The sequence below is a fragment of the Rhinolophus sinicus genome, linkage group LG11 (genome assembly GCF_036562045.2).
Source record: "Rhinolophus sinicus isolate RSC01 linkage group LG11, ASM3656204v1, whole genome shotgun sequence".
NCBI classification, from domain to species: domain Eukaryota; kingdom Metazoa; phylum Chordata; class Mammalia; order Chiroptera; family Rhinolophidae; genus Rhinolophus; species Rhinolophus sinicus.
In genome coordinates, this window is record NC_133760.1 from 32,555,111 (window position 1) to 32,568,619 (window position 13,509).

The following is a 13,509-nucleotide window of genomic DNA, read 5'->3' on the forward strand; positions in this document are numbered from 1 at the left end:
CTCAGAGGACAGGGACTCCCCTCAACCCTGCCCCTAGCCCACACATCCCCTTTTCATCTCCATTCTTGGTCTAGCACCCCTACCACCATTCCCACCAGGATCACACAGGCTCCTTGAGACAGCTACTCCACTGAGAGCTTTCCTTCCCGCTCTCTGTCCATTCTTTCCGGGCCCCTGGCTGCCTGCCCATCCTTTAATGCTGATGCTCCCTCTGCTACTTGGGTTTAAAACTTACCTGCAGATGCTTAATTTGGTTCACACCATTAAAAAATATCTTGTGTTTGCCAACATTTAAAAATCAACCTATTTCACATAAAAGCCAGTTTACAACTTCTCTCCCCACCTCGGCAGACCTGGCAGCACCAGGCCTGCTGCATTCTGCCCAGCTCTCAGCCCAAGATGAGGGCTGGCCGCCCCCACAGCAGGGTGACCCCACTTGGCTAGTCCTCTTCATTTCCAAGTAGTTATCATGGCTGGACTCACACAGGAAATGACTCCACAGCCTCCATTTGCTCACTTGCTGAGGGGTCTCAGGTTTGTCCCAGCCCCAATCTCTCCTCTGTGCCCCCAGCTGTGTGTCTGGCTGCCCCCTGGACATAGTAATTCCTGAACAGCACTTATCGTCTTCCCTGGTCCCGCTCCTCCCCCAGGTTCCACCATCCCTCAGCCAGAAGGGCCCACCTTGACTCCTCTCCGTGCCCTGAGCCCATCCAATCCATCCAGACTCCTAATTTCACTCCCCAAATACCTCTGGGTGCCCCTCGCACCCCATGTCTCCAGCTGCACTACCATGGCCGCTGTCCTCTGCATCTACCCCACTGTGTTTTTCGATGTCCTCTCTCTTCCAACCCACTTTCTTCCCATCCCAGGTCTGACTCCTGTTACCCACTTCCCGTGGCCTCGGGGAGAAGCTCAGGCTTCACTGGGCCCTTCCACTCTCCCCTGGCTCTGCTCCGGCTGCACCGCTCCCCCTCCATGTGCCCGGCTCCCCTTGTCACAGCCCTGCCCCAGACGGATCTCACCATCTCTGTGGCACTTTCCTCGGTTGCCATCCGCACAAGCCAGCTTTCCCCTTGTGGACTCTCAGCCCTTGTTCCCGGTGTCTTGTCACCTGTCCCTCCTGTCAGAACTCAAGAACGGAGCCGGTTGTGCCCGGCACACAGCAGAGTCAGCTGGACTTTGCTGGCAAGAGTGAGCCTATTTCTCCTGCATGGAGGAGTGAAACAAATGGGGTTTCAGGAGCCAGGCCGGCCCAGGAAGGGTCCGGGGCTGGAAAGAGGCTGCCCTGGCTGCACATGGAAGCCAGTGCTCCCTTCATTGGCAGGGCTCCCTGTCCAGCCCTGCCCTCCAATTCACCCTGTGGCACTTCCAGCCCTCAAGGAAAATGTGCTTTCCTGCTACCGTGCCAGGGCCTGGAGTCTCTCCCGCCTCACGTATGAGAGAGCCTGCCTCTGGGCCCCTCTTTATTGACAGTCTTTGCCTACCAGGACTAAGAGGCCCAACCTCAGTGTGATTGTTTGTTTTTGCAAGAGAAACACAAGCCTCTGCAGCTCCCGAGGATTTGAGGACTCGAGCCAGGAATCAATAAGTCCCAGCACATAATCAAGTGGATCTCAGCGAGTTCACAGGCTGACTGAGCAGGGAAGTGGGTGAGGGGCTGAGACATTGGGTTGAAAAGCTGAAGGGAGGCAGGTAGCCCTGCCCTGTGTCCCCTCCGGATGGGTTCTCAGCAGCAGCAGGGCCGAGTGGTGCCTCACTGCACCTGTCCAGGACTCGGCACAGGCAGGTGACCCTAGGTGTTGAGGGAGTGGGGGGCTGATGCCATAAGACCATCAAAGGGGCAGCCTGTGAAAAGCCTCACTAAGTCATCATTGGAAACGCGGGAGGCAGCAAACATCTAACCTGAACCAGCCTCAGCCATCGGAGACTCATGACCCTGGCCAATTCTGGGATAATTTTAGCATAACCCTCACAGTTGTTGAAAGGCTCTAGCAAGGCCGCATGTGTGAAGTACTAAGCAAGATCATTATGGAGGAAGGAAGAGCCATTCATTGCCTGAGGCACGTGGGGCAGCAGCACCATCGTGTGGCCTTGGGGGCATGGTGGCTTTAAAACTGTTGTGTTTGCAACAGGGTCCACCAATGGTATGTGATTCCCAGAGCTGTGCCAGGGGCGGGGGCAGTATTCAAGGTTTGAATCTGGAATATGAGTAAGAAGTGAAAGGTGAACATGTGAGTTTATAAACAGCCCCAAATCCAGGCTATAGAGCCCATTATCAAGTAACCAGACATGCGTCACCACCCCGCACCCCAAGGAGAGACCTGCAAACATCCAGCTACAAAGGAGATAAGAGCGTTTAATAACACGGAAGTTCAAATGGGGGAGGGCAATGCCAACCTGACTTCGGCAGCAGAAAGAAAGATGGAAGCCTCCATGGCCTTCAGAGTGGAGGGCCCATGACACAGCGGCAGCAAGTCCAGACCACCCTTAGCTGGAGGACAAGAAGGGTCATGCTCAGATGCCAGGTACACCCACCCTACTGTTGCATGACCTGTAGACCTGGCCTCTACAGTCACCTTCCTCGGGTAGTTCCCAGGGCCCAGGGCGTCGTTACCATAGAAACCCAGTCTGGAATGGATTAACTAACTTTGGGGAAGACAGCTGAGGCTCAGGCGGCAGGAAAGCCCAGAGAGGAAGAGGATGAGGAGCCAACCAGGAGCCTCTGGGGAAAGGTGCCCACAGACGGTCCCAGGGAGCATGCCCGGGAGGGACTCTCCTATCTTGGCCTCCAGCAGCTGTGCTGTGGCCAGAGGGCCTGGGAGAGACAGCAGGCTGGGTGGCCATCCCTCGCCTCCCCATCCACAAGCCTGACAAGGGCTCAGGCTTGCATCAGGCTGTTCCGAGTTGTCTGTGATGTACGATTGAGCTGCTTGTTTTCACGACACTAACCTGTTGAGACAGCCTGTCCGGGTCATCTGGAGTTGGCCAAGGAGTTGGGCAAGTGCCCTCAGCTCCACTCTACCCCCTGGGTACTCTGTCTCCAGGGCACGGGTGAGCAGGAGGAAAGGACTGACGTCTGGGGAGAGTGGAGAGGCCACTGGAGGAAGGAGGACTGGGTTTGGGATGGAGGCCGTGGGACACCTGGGGCCAGTCCATGCCACAGGTACCACAGAGACACAGCCACACTGTTATCCTAAATCAGGGGACTAACGGACAACGGCCAAAAGCAGCTGATGTGACTTCTCATGAGGCCAGAGGGGCAGAGACTGGGGGGGAGGGGGGGAGCAGAGGGCAGGGTCCCCGGCCTCTCACAGTGAAGAGAGGGTGGCGAGTGTGCAGCTGGGCCAAATCCCCAAGAAAGCCCAGCTTAGACTTCAGAGGGATGGGCTCTGGGGTGCGACCAGGTCTAAGGTGTGACTGAGGGACGGAGGAAAGAGCCACCAGACAGGAGAGGACAGGGAACTGAGGGGCTGGCACACTCTGGTCACCAGGCGATGGCAGGGGTTTGGGGCAGAAATGTAAGATGATTTCTGCATTTGTCCTCCTATAAAACCAGGTGGCACTCACCATGCTATAGGTTGGAATTCCTTTATGCATCTGCCTCCTGCACTGGACCAGAAGCTCCTAGAAGCTGGACACGTGCTGTTCCTACTGGGGCCCGAGTTTAGCCAGGAGCTGACAGAGCTGGACTTGTGAGGGTTTGACCTGGCGTGGGGTGGGCGTCACCAGTGTCCCTTTGTACTCAGCACAGGCTTTATCACCAACACCTCACCTCCTACCTACCCCACAGGTGCAGGTGGGAAGCACACTTCAGGACCAAAGAATTGTCGGGTACATCACCTGCACACACCTGCACGCCCTGGAAGGTAGGGTCCGGCAGCCTGAGCTTTTCCCAGGGTGGGGAATCTTCTGCAAGCGGGTTGGGATCTGCCGGGGCCTGGTGAGGTCTGGCTGGTTTCATCATCGGCTCTCTGTGGTTCTGCCCCACAGACGACAGTGCCATCCGCTGTGAGCAGCTGGACATGCTTCTGGACTGGCTGGCTGATTTCCGAAAATCTACCTCCTCGTCCAGCACAGCCAACCCCGAGGAGCTGGTGGCGTTTGACATTGTCTGTGGAGATTTGAACTTTGACAACTGCTCCTCTGGTGAGGCTGGTTCCTGCCTATTCGGGTCAGCTACTGGGAAAGGGTGGGGGCTCCAGTCACAGCTGGCAAGACTTGAGTTAGGCAGCTTAAAGAACTTCCTGCGTCTTGTGAGCATGTGGGTGGGATATTAGCAGACTGATTTCTCTGCCCCCTGGAAATTCTAAACTGAGAAGCGCCCACGCTCTGCCTAGAAAGCTCAGAGGCCTCCTTGCTGGAGACAAAGAGGTGCCCTAAAAATGAACCTCTGACAGAGAAGACTTGGAGCCTCTGAAACTCAGAGTAAGGGCAAGTCAGCCAATGTCACTCACCAAGCCTTTATTCAGCTCTTACTTTGCACCAGGCGCAACTCCAATGGCTGTTCACGGGCCAACTGTGTCATTAGTCTTATAATAACCCTGAGTGGACACTGTATTTATCCACATGGTGTGGAAGGGGAAGCTGAGACCCAGAGAGGTGGAGTAACTAGTCCAAGGTCACATAGCCAGAAGTGGTAGCACTGGGATTTGAACCCAGCAAATCATGCCTTAAACCACTAGACTAAAAGGCTGCAAGTTCATCATGGGTGAAATTTCAAATAACTGACTTAAGTATCTGATCTGTGAATCAGGTGACCACACTCACCCCACGGACCTCCTGGGAGTTTGGGCTGCTCTGAGCCTCCCCTGGTTCGAGGAGCTGGGCTCGAGGAAAACCCCCCAGCCCATGGCTCCCGGGCTTTTTCTACTCTGGCCAGAGCCCAAGGAGAAACTGAGGATGGGTGGGCAACATGGGGTCTGTGAGCTTGAGCCCTACCCCTCAGGGAAGGCAGGAACCCGAAGGTCCCACCCGGAGTTCAGGGTGGTGCCCTCATCTGGCAGCAGCTCTTTCTGTTTGTGCCCAGAGAGGCATCCCTTGACAACAGTGGCGACTCAAGGGTGAGTGGCGAGGAGGTGCCCACCATGGGACACACAGCCTCTGCACTGCAGCACTGTGGACCTGTTATGTGTCTGATGCTAGATGCAGATGCTGGGTGCTCATAGGATCTTCCTGAGTTAGGGTGGGGACCCAGCACATATAGGAAGAGGCTGTCAGGGGGGCTCCACCCACTCAGGCCCCACTCAGTGCCCTGTTCTTCCTCCCTGGGGTCTCAGAAAGGCCCTTCTGGCTTCCTGAGTTGGCAGGACAAACTGTAACCCAGGACAGGTCACCTCTGTCTCTGAGCCTGGGTCATTCCTCACTCAGCCTAGACACCCTGGTCTGTGCAGGGCAGGAGTCCCACTGGGGCAGCGTCAGCCAGCCCTCCACAGGGTTTGTCACAGGATCGAGGAAGGCCTTGAGATGACTGTCCCCTGCAGCCCAAGAGGGACAGTACTGTCCTCAGATCAAAGGAAAGCTGAACACTACAGGGGGGCTTCTCAAGGACACAGAAAACCAGTGACAGATGAACCACAAAGGGATACCTGAGGGACAGGGCCCTGAACCAGGACCAGAGGGAGATGGCCCTGCAGCACAGGGCAGACACCCTGAGACCCACAGCATTTCCTCCCTCCCTCCCTGCACAGACGACAAGCTGGAGCAGCAGCACTCCCTGTTTACACGCTTCAAGGACCCCTGCCGCCTGGGGCCCGGGGAGGAGAAGCCATGGGCAATCGGTGAGCTGGGGATAGGGCTGCGGGGTGCTGAGGGGACCTGGGGCAAGGGAGGGGCACTGCCAATTTCTGAGCCCACCATGCTGAGACCTGACACTGCACCAAGGCTGGGCTCCCCACAGCTTCCCAGAGAGGCCTCCAAGACCTGCCCCCAAGACCCCACTTCTGGGGGGGTTGGGACACCCATGCCAGAAGATGCCCTCACCTGCCCCTCCTGCCCCAGGGACGTGGCCCTCCTCGAGGCTGGCTGTGCCCTACCTGTAGTGACCACTCTCACTCCCTGTCCCCAGGTACCATGCTGGACCAGGATGGCCTCAACGATGAGGACGTGAGCACCCCTGACAATCTGCAAAAGTAAGCACCCAGCTAGCTGCAGTGGGGCGGCAGCTCCTGGATCTGGGCTGAGCTCCCAGCCCCGACTCGGCTATAGGGAGATGGATGTGTGGGGCAGAGGAGAGAGCAGGGCTCCGTGAGAAGGAAGCCTGTGAGAGCCTGGGGACAGAAGCTGGGGGCACGTAGAGGTTGTGGTGGCCCTCTTGCCCCAGGGACTGGCCTTACTGAGAAGCCCCCAAGAAGGGCTGGTGTCCTGAGGTGGTGTTTCCCACACCAGCACCTGGAGTCCTGGCTCACTTTACCAGAGCCTGCCTGGGCACAGGAAAAGGGACCAGAATCTCCTAGGGCAAGGCTGAGGGCTGTTGAGATCCTTGTCAAAGAGCCCTGGGGACGGCATTTGCTCCAGGGAGCCTGTCGATTGGTGGCCACCAACTATGCAAATAAAAATAACAGCAGAACTAACGTAAGCTGGCCATTTTCAAAGTAGAGACAGCTCCATCCCAACCAAACTTCATTCTTGAACGTGATGACACTTCCATAAAGGACACATTTAAGTGGCCAGCAGCAGAACCAATTTATAATTCATAGCCCGAGACTGCAGAGTCACGGCAATGGCTCCTTGCAGCTAATTTGAGCCAATTAATTAGATTACAGACTAAATTTGAAACATCATCCTATGCTGAGAAAATTATCTTTTTATGAGATGATTAAAAAATGACTATCAGTAACTCTCAGATCACTGATGCTGGAATTAATTATCAAAGGCAAAGGACAGTAATGGATTCGATTTCTGAGATGTACTGATGTTCTGCATGTCTTAGTATATTTATCTCAAGGCAGTTAAAGACCTTGTAGAAACCCATGTTTGCTGGTGGTGCCTGTCCAGTGCCCCTTCCATCTATCTAGCCAGGCATTAGCCGGCCTGGCAGGCGTGTGTAGTGTCTCTCGGTGGCTGCTACTCTGCCCTTGACTTCGGCCTGCACCTGCCCTCTGCGACAGTCTCCCACAGTGCTTGGACGCCGGGGAAGCCTGGCAGGAAGGAGACGGCAGATAGGGAGTTAGAAGAGCCAGATTCAGGGTGTAACAGCCCATCTGAATGAACATCCTGCCCTCCTACAGAACCCTGGCCAGGACTTACGCAAGCAGGTCCATTTTCTTCCTCTGAGAAATAAGACAACAGCCACATCCCACATTGTTCCTTTCTTGGAGTGCCTGGTCCCTAAAATGTCCTAGGGTCCATCAAAGGAAGAAATGGAGTCTCACAGGTTTGGTAACATAGCTGCTCAAGGACAGACTGATAAGAGTCCAGTCCTGGGATGGGACCTGGGTGCTCTCCTAGCTCCTCCAACCCCTGCAGACCTGAAACAAGAGTCACGGGGTTCTGGGCTTCCAGAAGAGAAGGGTCTCTGAGGTTCACTGCAAAAACCAAGTTTCCTCTGAACAGGCCCCTACTGGCTCAGAGCAAAAACCCATTCAGCCGAGGGAGTGGGCAGTTCTGTCCCGATTTGGCCACAAATCCTGGGCAGCACTGGATCCAAGCTGTAGCCACAGCCAACAACCTAGTTCAAAGGAAAAGCAAGCGCTGGCCAGCCCAAGGTGGACATGGGACATTCCTGGACAGACTCTGGTGTGGCCCAGTTCAGCCAGGACCCGGCAGCCTCAGACTCAGTTTCTCTCCATCCCAGTCCCTTTTTGAGCCCCCAGGGAAGATCTGTGTTAAACGCAAGGCTTTGGTCTAACATGCTTCTCTCACTCGGGGATGAGAACACGGCTCCACCCTCAGGACCTGGGACCTGGGGGCTGGGGCAGGGGCTCACCTTGCCTTCCTGTGCCTTCCTGTCTGTGTGAGCAGGGTCTTGGAGAGCGAGGAAGGCCGCAGGGAGTACCTCGCCTTCCCCACCAGCAAGAGCCCAGGGGCATACCAGAAGGGACGCAAGGATGCACTAAAGGGCAACGGCAGGCGCCTCGACTACATGCTGTACGGAGAGGAGGGGCTGTGCCCAGACTGGAAGGCCGTGAGTCTGGGGCTGGGGAGGGCAGCCAGGCTCTGCCTATCGGGAGGGGACCCTGCACCCTGTCCCCCTCAGCAGCAACGAGCTCGCCTCTGAAAATGAGACCTGCCACTCCAAGGAACCTTGGGGGCCCTCAGGATCCTCCCAAGCCCTCTGCCCTCAGGAAGACTAGGTCACCCCGGCCCTCCAGGCCCCCCCTCTGCAGAGTGCCCTTTGGCTCTAATCAGGATGCTTCTCTTCCCCATACTCAGGAGGTGGAAGAATTCAGTTTTATCACCCAGCTGTCCGGTCTGACCGACCACCTCCCAGTGGCCATGCGGCTGCTGGTGTCCACCGGGGAGGAAGAGGCATAGACCAGCCGTCACCACAGCAGCCGGGCCTCTGCTAGCCCTTTGAGCCTCCTTGGCCATGTCCCCTCCTGTAGCAATGCCAGGGAGGAGGGCAGGAGCCGAGGGGGAGCCAAGGCCATCCCTGGGTAAGCTGGAACCAACACTGCCCTGTACCTCTGGGCACTCACCACGGACAGAGGAGTGAGGCCAGTCCGGGGAGCCCCAGCTGCCCAACCAGTGCCATTCTTTCAAACCGTGATTTTCTACAAATCTACAGCACAACCTAGTTTGTAACCCGTGGGTTAGTATGAGAACCGGGTTTCTGTACTCTTTGTATCTCTTCTCAAGCTTCATCCAGGGTTCATTTCTGTCTGCTGCCATGTTGTCTCGCACGCCTGCACCCTCGCATGCACACCGCCCGCATGCCACGTGCCACGCTGTAGCCACACAGACCCCCTTGCTCGGGCCTCACCCAAGGCCACACTCCAAACACAATCAGAACCAGCCAAAGAAGCATTCCTGGGCACAGGGCTGCCAGCTCACCGCCTCCCACGGGACGGCTCACGAGCAGGGGCCGGAGGACTGTGTCCAGTCACCGCGAGCCCGGGCTCTTCCCAGGGTCTTGCGTTAAAGGGCGATTCCATTTTAAGAACAGAAACAACCCTTCACTTTAGAGGATCTGCAAGCGGCGAGGAACAACGCTGCTGCTCCTGAGGCAGGCTCCCTTCCAGGCACCCAGGGCCCCAGAGACTCCTAAGTGGGTTGTGGCGCCAGAACCAGGAAGCTGAGAGAGCACCAGCTTTCTATAGGAAGAGGGGAACTCACAACACACGGGAGAAGGGGTACTGCTGGTTTTGAAAATGATAGATTTGTATGTACCTTTTCTTCTGTCAAAACCAACCCCCTCTTTCTGCCTGGTCCTAACTCCCCTTCAGACACCTTTCTGGTTCCGGACCAATCTTTCCTTGGGGACTGTCCCCATCCACATGCTGGCTGAGCTCAGGAACTATCTGCCTGCCTTCGGGTGGAGTTGCAGCTCTGTCCTCCCAGTTCCATCTTCAAAAGTGATAGGAGGTGAAGGGGCAGGTTGTGGCTGGAGGAAGGAGCAGGAGGCCAAAGCGCAGAGAGCAGCCTATCCCCTCACCCTCACCGGTGTGCATACAAGCTGGGGTGGCAAGGCCAAGGGCCACCGCTTGCACAGGGCAGGGTGTGATACTGATTAGCATCCAGGCGCAAAGACACCTGCTCTGCCACCATGTGACCAGGGCCAGTCCCGGGCACCCAGGCACAGAGTAGCAGCCTGCAGGTGAGGCCTACAGCTCCCCACCCCATGGCAGGACTGCCTCTGCCCACCTGCCTTTTAAAAAACACCTGGGGATGCTCCCCACAGTCACACAGGGAGGGTGTGTCTGTTTCCAGGTGCGAGGCTCCCCCGACTTGGGGGACTGTTCTTGACAACCCCCACTGATCTCCCCTCCTCGCAGCACCCTAACTTGTGCCCGCCTTGGAGCCAGCTTCGCCCAGTGAGACTGGGAAGCATACCAGGACGCTTCTGGTGCCGGTGCACTGACACTGTGCCTTGTCACCAACTGAGCTGCAAGAAGGACCAAGAGGGGGCTGGCCAAGCAGCCAGCCAGAGGCCAGGCCCTGTGCTGGGAGAGGACACTCCTGAGTCATATCCACAGTGGCACTAGTTTGTCTGAACCCACCTGGCCTGGGCAGTCAGTGGCAGAGCTGAGGGCTTCACTGCCAGGAGCACCTCCCTGGCCAGGCCCCAGCCCCGCCCCTCAGGCCGATCCAGGAGGGACCACTCACCGATGAGGGCAGTCCCACCTGGGCTCTCTGCTGTGCCCCTCCTTCAAGGGCCTGGCCTTCAGGGTCTTAGTGAGGCTTTGTGGAGTCAGCAGGCCCCCACTCCCAGGAACAGCCAGGAATCTCTGCTCAAACAGGCAGGGCCCAGCTGGGCAGGCGCAATGCCTAGATAGCCAGGCCTGAGCTAAGGACCCCAGGCTGCAGGTGGGCTGTGTGCCCAGGAGAGCAGTGGAGACACAGGCCAGGGCTCCTAAAGCAGAGAAACCACACAGCTTTCAGCCCTCCAAGGGGCTTCCCCCCCTCCCAGGGCAGCTGGGTGGGAGCCAGGGCACAGGGGCACGTGCTTCTCTCCTTACTCACAGGGTGGCCTTAGGCAAGTCCTACCTCCCTGTGCCTCGGTCACTTCCTGTCCTACCAAGGTAGCCTCTGCCCAGCCTGGCCCTGGAGCACCACCTCCGAGCCCCCCTTGCCCTCCCTCCGGCACAGCCTCAGCACCGAGGCCGCTATCGCCCAACCACGTTTCATGAAGCCTGGGACTCCCGGGGCCATGCACAAGCCAGACTTTTCCACTTTAATTTTAAAAAAAGAATGAAAAGAAACTGCCAGGATCTCAGATTCTGGGGTGTTTGGCCTGAGAGGGGCGAACACAGGGGTCACCCAAATCCCCAACCAAGGTCCCATACCTGCCCTGCGCCGGGCCTCCTTCAGAGAAGCCAGGAGGCCAGGTCAGCTTCAGAAGGAAGTGGTCATTTTCATTTGTCCAAACCACCTTGAGTTTTAAGTATGAATATTAATCTTAATGCTTTTTAACTATTGTATTAACTTGCTGAGATTTAGAAATACTGTTTTAAAAAAAACAAAACTTTTTTAATTTCTGTATTTTTTCTGTATTATATCCTCACGGGACATCAGGGGTTTTCTATGGTAAGCACACCCAAGGTTTTGGTAAAACGTTATCCAATATATGTCAAGACGATTCTTCCCGAGAAGAAAAACAATCTTTCACCTGATAAAATACTTTGAAGAGAGAGGTTTTTCTCCTTTACTGGTGCTGAGAGAAAGGATGGATCATGAGGAGAAAATAAAACTGTGAGGCTCAAGGCTGGTGTTCTCCTCTTATTTGAGCAACCAGATGGGGCCAGGCCCTACTCCAACTCCAACTCCAGGGCTGGACAGCCAGGCGGGGCTTTGGGGGAACAAGGCTAGGACCTTCTCGGGACTCTGGCTTCCCTGGCAAGGCCAGGGCTGGGGAAGCTGCACTGTCCCCATCTGCCCCCGACTTCTGAGGTGGTGGGAGGTCCCTCAGCTAGCAGGGGGCACGTGGGAAAAGGCTGTACCTCCTGGCTCCCTCTCTTGATGGCTGGTTTCCTGGGTCTGCATCTCAGGAACTGCCTCGGGATGGCTTCCTCCCTGCCCTCTGAACAGCAGCCTGGTGTCTGGTTGTCTGGTCTTGGTCACCTGCTGGTGATGCAGAGGCCAGATACTTATGAATGTGGCTTGGTGACATTACCCAGCGAGTGAAAGGGCAAGAACCCCATCCTCAGCCTGAACCTCCTCTGGTTTTTAAGGCCCAGGCCCACCCTTGAGTCAGCATCTCTACCCCTTAAAGCCCCCCTAGCTGGAGCCAGGCAGAAGTTCCCAGTGCACAAGCCGGGCCAGCAACCACGATGGCCTGGCACCATGCAGCCCTGAGCAGTGGTTCTGAAGCTTTAGGGCTTTCTGAGCACTTCAGAACCCCTGCTCCCTGGCCCCTCCTAGGCTCCAAATTCATCCAGCAGCCCATGTTGCCCACCACACCAGGAGTAAGGAGCCGACAGTGCAAAAATGCAAAGGAAGAGGTCTCTGCATCCAGAGGCCAAGCCCAGCCCTGAAAAGAGAGGTGCCTTCACCTTCCTTCCCAGAAAGTCACACCATTCAGAGCCTGGAGCCTTTCGGGCCACTTTATTTCTCAACAAGTGAGGGTCAGTGCCCATTGCCCAGGGCATCTGAGAGCGTGAAATCCATGGTGACAGCTCCAGTGCGGGGATGGAACTCCACGACATAGCTGACTGTCTGAGGGCTGCCCAGTGACGCTCTGGGGTCCAGCGTGGTGCTGAAGAAGTACACGGCCTGCTTGCAGTGTGGGTTCCAGCAACAGTCCTCCTGCAGGAGGAGCAGCAGAAAGCAGTGAGGGCTCCTGGAAGCCAAGACCCCTCCTGGTCAGCCTCCCTCCTAGGCATCTCGAAGCGGGAAGCCGCTGCTCAGGGCCAGGTTCCCATGGCCACTAAGGGGTTACCATCTGGCTGAACGCACGCCGAGAACAGCCAGAGCACATCGGGTAACATGGCCTCCCCCAGCAGCACCTGCTCAGGGCCAAGCAGCCCGGGGGGCCATGCGCACAGCACTACCTTGTCGTCTGCAGGCTTCAGGAGGCCGGTGCTGACCGTGCTATCTGGGGTCAGGTGGTATTCCATCCACAGGACGGCCCCGTGGCTCCTCCCTGGCCTGTGAAAGTGTGTGTGAGGGGATGTTGGGCCAACAACATCATGAGACATGGGCAGGCACAGCCATGGCTCCCCTTCCACTCTCCAGAAAATTCTGGTCTTCCCCACTTCCATTCTGCCCAGTCAGGACCTTCCTAACACTCCACCTGATTAAAGGCCACTTGGTATTAGATTGGTGCAAAAGTAATTGCAGCTTAAAAGGTCAAAAATAATTGTAAAAACCACAATTACTTTGGTACCAACCTAATAAAATGCAGAGCAAGAAGAGCCACAACCCAAAGCCCCACTGGCTCCTCACAGCCTGGCCAAGCACTCAAGAGTAACCGCGGGGCAGCACCAACTCAGCCATAGGACCTGCCTCCTCGGCCTAAAGTAGCAGAAGGCTTGGTCCAGGAGGCTCAGAGCATAGCCCTGGCTCCAAAGGCTGGAAGACCCCTCCCAGATACTTTGGCTGGCAGGCAGACGGGTATCTGCCCTGCCTCCCCCTTGTCAAAGGAGGAGCTCTGGGCTCAGGGCCGCCACACAGTTAGAAGGCACTCTTTCTTCGGGAAGTAGCAGCTCTTCCCCATGAAGGGAGTTGGAGCTGGATGAGCCTGACCTTGCCTCGCTAATTCCTAGCCTGCTTTAATTCCCAAGAGCTCAAGAAAATGGTCCAATGGGTAACTATAGCAACCAAATTCACATTTCTCTGCAGCTGTGATCCAACATGCTGCTTAGCTCAAAGGGAGCCTCAGCTGTGGGGGGAAGAGCAAAGCCCACTCTGGCT

At 56.5% G+C, this 13,509-nt stretch overlaps 2 protein-coding genes across 8 annotated transcripts in view; one reads left to right on the forward strand and one right to left on the reverse strand.

The window, feature by feature from the left end:
* SMPD3 (sphingomyelin phosphodiesterase 3) overlaps positions 1–11,360 on the forward strand; it is a 77,482-nt gene extending 66,122 nt beyond the window's left edge. For both annotated transcript variants that reach the window (XM_019756530.2, XM_019756539.2), the window contains exons 4-9: positions 3,791–3,866; positions 3,991–4,146; positions 5,688–5,777; positions 6,065–6,128; positions 7,960–8,122; positions 8,371–11,360. In XM_019756530.2, coding sequence (XP_019612089.2) covers positions 3,791–3,866; positions 3,991–4,146; positions 5,688–5,777; positions 6,065–6,128; positions 7,960–8,122; positions 8,371–8,472 — 651 coding nt within the window. In that variant the 3' untranslated portion in view covers positions 8,473–11,360. The remainder of the gene's footprint in view (positions 1–3,790; positions 3,867–3,990; positions 4,147–5,687; positions 5,778–6,064; positions 6,129–7,959; positions 8,123–8,370) is intronic.
* An 826-nt stretch (positions 11,361–12,186) lies between these two features.
* The window catches only part of PRMT7 (protein arginine methyltransferase 7), a 39,501-nt gene continuing 38,178 nt past the window's right edge, over positions 12,187–13,509 (reverse strand). For all 6 annotated transcript variants that reach the window (XM_019756490.2, XM_019756442.2, XM_019756482.2 and 3 more), the window contains 2 exons: positions 12,648–12,744; positions 12,187–12,402 (listed from right to left, as the gene is read on the reverse strand). In XM_019756490.2, the coding sequence (XP_019612049.2) occupies positions 12,223–12,402; positions 12,648–12,744 (277 nt within the window). In that variant the 3' untranslated portion in view covers positions 12,187–12,222. The remainder of the gene's footprint in view (positions 12,403–12,647; positions 12,745–13,509) is intronic.